The 12,007-nt window shown below is 40.9% G+C and overlaps 1 protein-coding gene across 1 annotated transcript; it reads left to right on the plus strand.

Annotated features, from left to right (window-relative positions):
• The first annotated feature begins 481 nt into the window (after positions 1-481).
• Positions 482-11,459, plus strand: TAGLN3 (transgelin 3). The gene is made up of 4 exons (XM_069869114.1): positions 482-842; positions 1,677-1,851; positions 6,629-6,731; positions 10,923-11,459. The coding sequence occupies exons 1-4, from the start codon at positions 663-665 to the stop codon at positions 11,062-11,064; spliced, it is 600 nt and encodes a 199-aa protein (XP_069725215.1). The 5' UTR covers positions 482-662; the 3' UTR covers positions 11,065-11,459.
• The last annotated feature ends 548 nt before the right edge of the window (positions 11,460-12,007 follow it).

Below are 12,007 nucleotides of genomic sequence, written 5' to 3' on the forward strand. Positions count from 1 at the left end.
ACCCTCCTCAGATGTGAGGAAAATCAAATCAATACACTGTTCTTCAAACCGCGATGCTGCAGCAGCAGCCGGGCATTGTGGCAGCATTCGTCTCTTAAATTCATCAACGTTTTTCAGTTTGCTGATCTCTGGATATCCATCCCTGCATCTCTCCTGAGGAAGACCCTGACTGCATCTTTAATTGGATTGCTTGAGCTCCCATGTACAACCTTCTCATTAGCAAGTATTAGGTAGGCAATTTTAAAGTGCTTTTGGATTTACAGGCAGCTTTAACATTTATCTGAGAGCTCTATTGTATTTTCTGTAAACACAGCAGAAGCCTCTCTAAAATCTACTCTGTTTTAAATTTTACTTTTCTTCCGGTTTTGTGGTTGGGCAGAGGGGATTTCTATTTTTTTCCTTCTTTTTTAGAAAAAAAAAAAAAGTAGTATCTGATTTGTGCTTTTGGAAAAGGATATTCCCTCGTTGATCCCTCCCCTGCTCTGCAGAATAGCTATAGCTGGTGCCATACAATTACTTTCAGTGCTTATGAACATCTGTTCAACTGTCTAACATATAGGGCAGGCTATTCACTGTCTTTTATTTTTTAATTTTCCGGTGCGTACTTCAAAGCTGCAGATCAGGACTCTACCCACTAAGAAAGTTCTGCTTTGATTCCAGAGATGGCTAACAGAGGACCAAGCTATGGCTTAAGCCGAGAAGTTCAGGAAAAGATTGAACAGAAATACGACCCGGAATTAGAGTCTAGGTTGGTGAACTGGATTATTGTACAGTGTGGAGAACAGATAGAGCACCCTCCTCCTGGAAGACAACATTTTCAGACCTGGCTGATGGATGGAACAGTAAGTGTTTTGTCCAATTACTTGCATGTTTTTATATGCACAGTGTCCTTATTTTCTGTCTTCATCTAGCAAAACTGGTCTGAGCTCATGGCCACTGTAGGAATAAATATCTTTGGATCTGGTTTATTTCCTTTTGACCAGGAATCTTAATCTCAGAAAATAATTAAACTAGTGCACTGGGGTTAGTACAGTACTTATGATTCTTATGAGTCATACATATTTTGTATGAGTATGACTCATTCCATCATCACCTTTTCTCATACAGTTAAATGAGATCTGTTTTTAAAATCTATATATGATTTTCTCTTTAAGAAATAATCAGTAGTGACAGGGAAAGGAAAAGAAATATAGAAAATTTGAAGGACTGGATTATGTCATAATTGTTTTCTTCTTGGGAATAATTCTGTAGCTAAAACACTGTATTCCATTGGTTTATTGAACAACAGGCAGATGCTGCTGTTTGCAGTGGGTTGTAAGAATACGCTAATCATTGAATCTCTGCCAAAGTGACTTTAACAATATTTCAATTGACATTGCTTTTTTTTTTGGCTCAGGCATGTGGTTTCTTCTCTGTCAGTTGTTATATAACCTTTACCAGTGATTGCCTTGTTGTTTCTTGCAGATTAGGATTTGCCATCAGTTAATGAAAGCTTTAATGCATTTCTAATACACATAGATTATTGTCAATTCACTGCTTTGCTTTTAGTTGAAGAAATTATGTCCCAGACAGAAACTGGGCAGATCAAAAGCATTTTGTAGCATCGTTTCTGACATTGAAATTGCCTTCTAGTTTAGTGACTGCTTTCTAATTTTGTTTCTGTATTTATCTCTCAGCTGTTATGCAAGTTAATAAACAGTTTACATCCAAAGGGAAATGAGCCTATTGCAAAGATCTCTGAATCAAAAATGGCTTTCAAGCAGATGGAGCAAATTTCTCAGTTCTTAAAAGCTGCTGAAATCTACGGAGTAAGAACAACAGATATTTTCCAGACAGTGGATTTATGGGAAGGTAAAAATAATAAACTGAAAGTCAGCTTGCGGTGTTCATTTTATGTTGCTTTGATGTGTTGTAATGGTGCATCTTGTCTAAGGCATATTATCTAACCTAATTATCTTTTGTTTCTGTTTGCCTTATCTCATTACCATGTTCTTCCGGGTGTGCATTATCTACTTTGAGAGATTTATATTGCCCTGAGGACACAATGGAACCTTTCCAAGCTCATGTGTTATCCAAAACCCCATCATTCTGATAGAAATCCACAGACCTAAAGTTCTCTATGCTAATTATTTCTGAGTAAGTAGCTTCCAACAGCAAATAGGGAAAACCCTTATTCTGATGACAAGATTTTTCTTTTCCAATTATAAGCAAAGCTTAAATTAGAGCTATAGAATGCATTCTCAGAAGCATATATGCCTCTGTGGAGCTTATGAATGCTCATTTATGACTAGCAAGAAGCAAAATCCGCTGCTAACACCATGTTAGCTGAGCATATCTCTCTAAGGATACAGTCTTTTTAAAGAGGTCACTATAGCAACAGCAAAAAAATTCAGGAGTGCCCCTGTGGTTTTGCAGTGATCCAGGTGAAGGCGATCTCCATCCCATGCTCGAAGTGTGTGTTTTAATTCCTGAAGAGCTGAGTCATTTGTGCATTTGTATGGGTTGGGTTTGCCCACTTCTGTGGTGGTGCGTCTTTTCCTGGTGCTCTAACCAAATGTGCTGTAAGTCTTGCATCTCTCTGGACAAGGTCAGCTGTAGGGTAATGAAGGGGTGAAAAATCTGCCACGGGAACACAACAGTGGTAAAAGGGAAACAATCCATTGAGAAAGGTCATATAGTTTGGGTATGAACACACACAGAGCAAAAAAAAATGGGGTCTATTTTCACAGGTTTTGGATATGTGGAAGAGGTGACTCCTCTGAAGTACAGCTTGAGGAATTAAAGACTAGGGAACTCTCTGCAGATGGGTTCGAAGGGAAGGTTACACTGACAGCTGGAGTTACTGGAATCTGTACTGTTCTCAGGGTACCAGATTTGCTTACAAATCCTACCTTTGGATATAAGAGCGGTTCATCATCCCGTTCATTAACGTTTCATCCGAGCAACCTTTAAACATCTTAAATGAAGGGGTTTTCATTTCCCTGAAGTAACACCCTCCCCCTTTCATTCTAGCAGGCTGCTGAAAGAGAAGCTCCATCTATCTTGTAAGGGGTGATAACAGCTCATTTCAGATGCTGTTCTTTGCAGTCTTTCGCATCTCATAAGGGCTCCACACCATGCAAATGAAAGTAGGTATGGTGACCTTTACGATTAAAAGGACTTGCTTTGAAGAGAAGAAGTTCCTAATGATGGTAGCTCTCTCCTAATTTCTCTTCCTTTCACTCATCACCTTTTTTCTTAACAGAAATAAGGAAAAAACCTACTAACTTCCAGAGGATGGGAAGTCAAAACAAAACTCACAGTCTAGGAGGGACACATATGAGACTTTTCTCCACTGTTATTTTAGGACTTCCCGAAAGTAATCTGTGTCTCCTTGCTTTCTCAGTCCCTTTTCATCCCTTCTGCTGCTCATTTCAGTGAGATGAGACAGTATGTCTCCCCAGCAGTGAGTCACTGCAAACTTTTTGTGTCTGACCATAACTCTGACCTCTTGCATCTGTGCTGCTTCAGGGCAGAGTCAGCTGAACCTGGATGCATTAGCTGAACAGAAAGGACAGTCTCTTTTTCATTATTTCACAATTACAGCACTACGACACTTCAGGCCATAACCTCTTTAGAAAGAGAGGAGGTGTCAGTGAATGTTGATAGGGAAAGAAAAGATGTGTGACTGAAAAACAGCTTTTCTCTGGCACTAATTGTTTTCCAAGAGCTTTTGCTTTGCAATTCTTAGTAATGATTAATGAAAATGTTTTAGGATGCGATCTGCTGTTGGCAGTTTCAAACTCACTCAGTCCATCTGGTGCATTTTTCTTTATCTCTGCAACTTCCAAGTCCAGCAGGAGCATTACCTCTCTTTCAGTCCTTTCTTATTTAAATATACTGTGCTGAGCAGCTTTCCCTAATCCATGCCCAAGATATTATGTTCGCTGTTTTTTGCAGCTACTTCCCTGGTATATTTCCAGGCAGGCAAGACGCAGTTGTACTTCTGGGTACTTGTTCAGCCTTTGCAAAACAGCATTTCAGGAATACTCTGCAGAGCAGTTCTTCATCTTTGGGTCAGACCCTTCCTATTTCTGTACCTGGAGAAGGTGATCCTTTGTCCAGTTTTCCCCCAAAAAGAAAGGCTTAGCATAAGAAGTGATCTGAGGCTCCTTTCTCCTTGTACAGGCAGTGCCAGGATCCTTTATGAGACTGTGCTACTCAAAGCACACTGCAGAGGACACTGAAGATGAAGAAGAAAAGCCATCGGCGTGCGTCCCTGCAGCATGATTCAGGGAGGCTGAGGCTGGGGGCCAAGCAGGAGGCCCACATGTCAATGAGCAAATACTGGAGCTGACAGAAGGCACTGACTCCAATTTTCTGCAATGCCAGAGTCAAGCCTAGTTTCAGAGAATGCGAATAATCCCTTCTGTCAGGTGGCTGCAGTGTCAAGTGTCTTTTTCAGTGGATATTTAAAAATTTTCACAGCCCTTTATATGCTGACCATTGAGCCCCTTGTATTGTTTGCTGGAAGAGGGCAAATGTTGCCAGACCACAGAGATCTGGGGTCTTCTGTCACCCGCACCCTCCATGTGCAGCAAGGAGACTCTGCAAAGCAGGGCGATGGCTGTGGCTTTGTTTTTCTCACGTGGCACTTGGCTCCCACTTGGTCCTTTTTTTTCCCTTGCAGTGTCTCCCACTCGCCAGCAATAAATAAAGCAGAGCTGAGTGTAGAGCGTGGCAGTGGGGTGGGGGGGCTGCCAGATGGCTCTGCAAGGCTGATCATCATATTTTGCTACTCGTCTTTTGTTTCTTTTTTCCTGCACTTACCGTTATTATTCAGCTCATTTGCTTTTAAATCCTTTCTCACATCCCTCTTCATCCCAGTCAGTCACCGCACTCCTTGTTATACAGGAGACATCCCAAGGACATTGTGTGTGGCATCTGTTACAGCATATGGTACATCTGCTGCTTCGGAGAGCTCTGAGTATTTCTGCCTTGCACTTTTCCACGTGCGGCTGTGTGCATGTGTTAGATGTCAGCTCTTCAGCTGCCCTCTTAAACGAGGACCCTGCCTGATGCAGTTTGTGTTAACAAATATGGTAAAATGAGGATTCTGGATGGCTGACCATTTATTTTCTGAGCAAATGGTGCCCTGCAGGTAGGATGGCTGTAAATTTTAATAGGCTGTATGACAGCCCGTGTTGGAAGCTGCTAGATGTTTTCAGCTTTAGGGTGTCTTCATCACCTCAGCCAGTACCTTATGCATTTAGGTTTGTATGAACCAAAGCCCTGAACAGCATCTGCCTATAATTAGGGTGATGCATAGCATAAACACGGAATGAACAACACTCACTTCCCTCTACACTCCAGCTGGTCTAAAATGATCTTCATTAATATTGGTTTATTTCAGGTATTTCTGAAATCTGTTATCATCATAATGTCTCTAGTATCTCCTGTTTCTATGAATTACTTATATTCCCAAGAGAAGAACTTGCAGTCAAAATCAGATCTGTTAACTAGATGAATTATGTTAAGAAAGAGGAAGAAGTGAAACAGAAAGAAAGGGAGGGGAGTCACAGAAACACTTGTGGAAGGATTTCAGAAGAAGGGAGATGCAAAAGGCAGGTTTTCACCAGCTTAGCACCTCACATAATTGGAAATAAGTGCTGCAACTCAGTTTTGCTAGAAAGTTTTCCAAAAGTTATCATGTCTGGATTGAGTAATGAGTTAGAATCCATCTGGCTCTGCTGTCTTTACATTCTGTGCCCTTTTACGCCAAGTGACAAAGCACAGGAAGAATTAAGGAAAAGGGAGTAATCTTAATGTTTTTAAAAATGTCTTTGTCTTTCTTTTTTTTTTCATTCACTGAAGAAATCAACAAAAGTGTTGACCAAAAAGGAAAATGTATTTATTAACCTAGTTTTGGAAGGAGAGACAGGAGGAGGGCATACCTTTTCTTGAAAGCAAACCTCTATTGAAAATGAGCCTTATGTTTTAAAGGTGTAAGATGCCCTTTTGGAAACCAGGTGAATCTTCAGCTAGGTGGAAGATGTGTCTCTAAGCAAGCAATAGGCAAGTTCACCCCTCCCAAAACAGATGGGATAAATTATCTTTGAAGCTTTACTCTCTGTATTGTTTATGGAGTGAACCTAAAGAACTAGTGATACCATAGACTTAAGTGGGGGTTAAATGGTAGGATCAATCTTACCAGTTTACAGATGAAAAGACTGAGACACAGCACAGTTGTTTACCATATTATTCTCCTTTAGCCATGTTCTACTGAATATATTACTGCCCTTTGTACACCAAAGTGATCCGTTCTAAGGAGAAAATTTTGTCAAAAGGATTATCTAGAAGGACTTAAAATAGTGTGGGGGAAGGCATTAAAATAGCCAAAGGCCTAGAAACCGGGAAATGTCTGAATTGTTTTGCTTTAACAGTGTTGATTTGATGAGTTTTAATAAGTTCTTGCATGTTGGTACCTCCTTTTCAGCAACTGTAAAATAGCATTTATAATGCTGTTAATGCACTTTTTCAGGGAAGCTGAGAGAATTATTTCATACATTGGATAGAAGTGTTTATCAGTGTGCCAAGCTGTTTATTGTGCAAGGATTTCTTATATTAATTTCACTGTCTGGCTTTCTAGGGAAGGACATGGCAGCAGTGCAAAGAACCTTAATGGCTCTGGGCAGTTTAGCAGTCACCAAGGACGATGGTTGCTACAAAGGGGATCCATCCTGGTTTCACAGGTAAAACCCAAAGCACAGCTTTCTAGAGCTGTCTTCCCAAGGAAGCTGGTAATAGTGTATACCTTTAGGCCTTAAGCAAATGTATTGGAGATGGAAGGCAAGAATCTTTCCAAAATTTTCTTGTAATGGAGAGATTTTCTTTCCGGAGTCTAGAGGAGGAAGGAAGCAAAGACCCAAACAGGCAGCAACATTTTCTACCCTTCACTGGTTCCCAGCTTTATCAGCATCACTGCTAGGTCCATGTCTTACTATAATGCCTAAAGTTACACCAGGGCTGCTGGGCAGGAGCTCTGTGGGAGCTGTGTAGTGCAGCTATGCTGATGCGTTTTCTTAGGGAGCATCCCCTTGCTCCACCTTATGTTTCCCTGCTGAGCTGGAGGTGGAAAAAATACTGCTGGTACTGGGATTAAGGAGTGCGTTATACCCATGCCTCCAGCTCTGGATTCCTCATAGAGGCAGATGTCTTGAACGAGGCTGTTGTAGGCTGCGTTGGTGTTGCCGTGTGTGTCCATGCACGGGGACCCTACACGATGGCTGCTTTTGGTAGAGCACACAGGGAGGAGTGCAGCATCCTGCTCCAGGCACTTTTGTAGTATATCCCTCTTGTTGCATGAGGGACCCACGCTGATCGCTGAAGAAGAGACCTCATTTTCTTGTCCACTGATTGTTATTCCTTGGAAGGATAGGAATGATACTTACGAAATAGTGACATTCATCTATTTAGCAGCTAAATCTTTGTATCCATTTATGAAGAAAAGGGAGGAAAAATGGCAGCAGCCATGCGGGAAGGATTATGTGTGTCATAAGAGTAGCTGGTAGGAAAGGTGTACTTTCACCTCTGGTTAGATAACAGATAGAAAGACTAATGAAGGCAAGGCTATCATAGATGTCAGCAAGCCCCCATAAAGGGACCCCTTTACTGAGCAAAGAGATGGCGTGAAGCCTCATTCTATTGTTCATCAAACCAAAAAGTATTTCATTTCCTAGTCATCTTTTTTCTTAGGGAGTAGCACTTATCTGTGAAGACTTCTCTGTCCTGGCAAAGCTGTTTATTTGCTCTAAAAATCCATTTGTTTTGGCTAGGGAGGCTGAGAAGAAAAGGAAAACCTCCCACAGTTACGCCTCCTGCCCCACAGGCATATTAATGTCATGAGATTCTGCCATCCAGGAGTATTTCTTGTTCCAAAATGTCTGAGGCACATTAGCAGAAAGAGTGCCAGCTGTTTGTCTTTTGTTTCCTTGAATTTTCTGATGTCTAGGTGAGTCTCAGCAAAAAAAAAAAAAAAGCAAACTTTTCTAGGTTTGTCTTAAACCTTGAGCTGGTTTAATTGAGGCTAAGGAAGACTTGAATTTTAGGTGAGTAACTGCAAACTCCTATGTATTCTTTGTATGAAATTAGTTTAAATTAACTTAATACAGTACACAAGGAGATTTGTATTTATTGGATATAATTGGGTTTAAAATTAAAATCCAGTTAGGGGCTTTAATATAAACCAGACATGAAACCACTATGACCCAGACAGGATTATTTGTTTTACGTAACTAAAACAAAGTCCTAAATGGAAAAATTAATTTTCATCTGGACTCTTAATGGTAGGTTGGAACAGTTTTCATTGGCTTAAATGAAGATACGATCACTTCCCTTCTCTCCTAGCTGTCTGTTCTGCCCATGCTGCTTGGATAGCCAATCCATATCTATGGCAGCCCCTAAAATAGCATTTTATAGACACTGCCTTAAGGAAAACTGATGTTATTTCTGAAAGGAAATAACATATGGCAGATCAGGAGCTGTTTTCTGAATAGCTTACCCATCCCCTCAGGCAGATCAAGTCCCCTCACTGCCACCCAGTGTTATTCATGAGTCAGGGCATTCAGGCTGGTTCTTAATCGCCTTAAGTTAAATTGAAAGTCAAGATTAAATAGAATGAGAATATCCACGTGGAGATCTACAGTGATTAAGATACCCTCACACTTCAGCTAAGCTGTTTAACTTTCTATTGCCAGCATCTCACATACCCACTCCCACCAGACCTGATTTCCCCCTTCCTTGCATGCCCTAGCAAGGTTTGTGGACCCATGTCTTTGTCATCTTGTGGTTTGGCAGCCACAAGCAGTGGTGCAAAGTTGGCATAGGAAGTTGGCATATTGGCATGGTGGGCTCAGTTTATAGTAAGGTTGATATCAGGTGATGGCAGATAGGCTAAGCTGAACTTGAAATGGGGTAAGACACTGAGGGAAATAGACTTGCTGTCACCAATTTTTCTATTGTCTCAGTTAAAGCCATTTCCAACAACCTAAAAGCAGATTGTGAATACATGTTGTTATCTGTAAGACCATCATATACTAAATATGGTGCTTATGATGATAACATTACACTGTATGATCCAAACTGCCTATGTGATCAACTTCTATTAGCATATCCAGACCTCTGGTCTCTCTTTTTATTTCTTCTTTGCAGCTCTCTTTTTTTTATTATTTTTTTTTCCTCCTGTTCAGAGTTAACAGTTCAACTTTTTGTGGAATTACTCCACAAGGCACCTGAAAATCTAGGAGGAAAGTAAAAAAAGTAATTGAATGTGTTCCTGGGATTTTAATTAAAATAAGAGCAGAGGCAGTGAACCTTCACTTCAATTAGGTAATATGAGTAGTTCTAAAAACATCCTCTTTTGGAGAGCTTGGCAGAAGTTCGGTGCCTGTGTATGAATTCTGGAAAAGAAATTAAGCAGCAGTGAGAGGCGAGTTACCTTCAAGGCGCCTGAAGTTCTGTGTGTCTCCCTCCAAACCAGCATGTTTTCTGGCAAGAGCTGTGGGGTTTGAGAGCCTGAGATGGGCTTCTGCAAGCCCTCTTGTTAGTCTATAAGTTAACGATGGAGCCACATTTTGAAAAATGACAGCTCAGTATTGGTTTTCTGTGCATCATTTTGGTTTGCTGGGCTTTCATGCAGATGTGGCTTCTGCAACATCCTGACCACACTGAGCCTAGCAAAGAATTTAGTTGTTTTTTTGGACTCAAGCCAGGGTGTTCAGCACAGTCCAGGATCAGACCCTCACGGAGAGGATCATGTTGATGGTTTTCAATCACAGCAGGCACCTAATCTAGCATTCTCATCTAGTCATGGGGTAGAGAGAGGAGAGGAATTGTAACTCGATGAGGTATTACAGGGTAACCTAATCCCAAGGCAAACAGACACAGCACTGAGAAGGATTGTACCTGGGTGGGAGTAGACTCTTATCGATTGAAAGATTCCCTCAGTCTGGGGCTTTGCCGGTTCTTACTGCCTTATTTGGCAGCAACAGACTAGTCCTTCTCCCTTGTATATGACTTGTTTCCCCCACTTCGCGTCAATGGAACATTAATCTAAGATGAACAGTTTCTTGAAAGGCAGCTGACTACAAACTTTTGTGCTTCTTCTTAACTGCCACTTTTGCCCTTGGTGCTATTTTCAGAGGGAAAGAGTCTCCTTTTAAACTCCAACAAAGGTTCATTGATCCAAATGGCTTTTGAGACCAGGGATGTGGAACAAAAGTGGTCAGTATGTTTTGACAGAAGATAAAGGACTGTCATACAGTTAAGACACAGGTGCAAAGGGCAAAGTCTATTGCTTAGAAGAGGGAGATCTAGAAATGGCAACAGAGCAATTGTTCTGTCCTGAAGGCAAACATCATCCACTCTGCAAAAATGAGCAAGTCATTCCTCTGTCTCATTGTTTTTCTGGGTACATTCAGCTCTTATTTACTGCACTGAGTTAAATTATACCAATTTGTTCTGTTGCTCTAGATGAGTATCAACTTGTATTACTGCAAAGGTAAATTTTTCAATGATCAGATTCCAAGGACTACTGCTTTTAAGGGATATAGGGCTATACAAATTAATCCTGAGTGTTATATACAGCACTGTATAAATATTTTACCTGTCATAGCTTCTGGGAAAATCCCTCAGGGTTCTGGAATAAGTGCTACAGTGAAAGTCTGAAGTGTTGTGGGTTTGACCAGAGCATTACTTCTAAGAGCAGGAAAACAATTAGCCTAGCCAGTATTGTCCAGCCCATGGGATGGTACAAATGAAATACTGCGTTAATGGGGATATGTCTGTTAACATGAGCCAATTTCAGAATGCTTTTCGTGATCCTCTGGGCATACACAGAATGACGGTGTGTGTGTATGTTGCTTTTTTTGTGTGCATCTGGACAGGAAAGCACAGCAGAATCGACGAGGATTTTCAGAAGAGCAGCTTCGCCAGGGACAGAATGTAATAGGCCTTCAGATGGGCAGCAACAAAGGAGCATCACAGTCGGGTATGACAGGCTATGGGATGCCAAGGCAGATTATCTAAAAGCATCTCTGTCTGTAGAAAAAACACTCCTTCTGCAGCATGGTCTGTTAAAAAAAAAAAAAAAAAGCCTTGTTAGTTCCCTTTCTGCCTGTTTTTTAATAGAGCTCTCTAAGGTTTGGGGTATTTTTTGTTTGGTTTGTTTTATTTGCAGCTGCAAGTGTTCATCTAGGAACTTGGGGTTTTGTGGTGGTGTGTCAGTTGACAGTATGTGCGCACTGCTGCCTCCTACTTTTCACTTCTGAACTATGCAACAATGATTATTCTGTATTAATTTATTTGCAAAGTGTTTTCTTCCATATTTCTCTCACTCCGCACTTGTATTTCAACCAGTAACCTCGTTCTTCAATTCAGTGATGACATTGTTTGACCTAAGAATAAAGGCAAATTAGAGACACCGTGTAGACTCATTATTTAAAGGAAGTAAAAGCAATTAAAACAAACTACCATATGGTACAGTGCTGAGGAATTAAATGTTTTGAATGGTCAATCTGTCTCATCTTAAACTTAGAGCCTTCTCTGGGTGACTCCATGCCAGTGTTTACAGTCCATGTTATACATGCAATTTAGTGTTTGTCTAAAGGCACATCCGATGTATTTTTCTAAAAAAAAAAGAAAAATTATCCATTGAGTCTGATTCATGTAGTTCCACCCAATTTAGCTCAAATTTCCCGACTTAGTGTGCTGGGTTGACTCCAGCCAGCAGCTGGGCACCCACACAGCTGCTCTCTCACTCCCCTTTTGAGAACACAAGAATACTTGTGAATAAAAATAAAATCAGTTTAATATGGAAAGCAAAAGCTGTGTGTGAAAGCAAACTAAAATAAGGAATTTATTCACTGCTGCCCATTGGCAGGCAAACATTTAGCCACAACCTGGGAAGAAGAGTTTCAGTGTGTACGATGGTTACTTGGGAAGATAAAGGCTGTAACAACCAGCATCCTCC

This window comes from Phaenicophaeus curvirostris, chromosome 1, assembly GCF_032191515.1.
Source record: "Phaenicophaeus curvirostris isolate KB17595 chromosome 1, BPBGC_Pcur_1.0, whole genome shotgun sequence".
NCBI classification, from domain to species: Eukaryota; Metazoa; Chordata; class Aves; order Cuculiformes; family Cuculidae; genus Phaenicophaeus; species Phaenicophaeus curvirostris.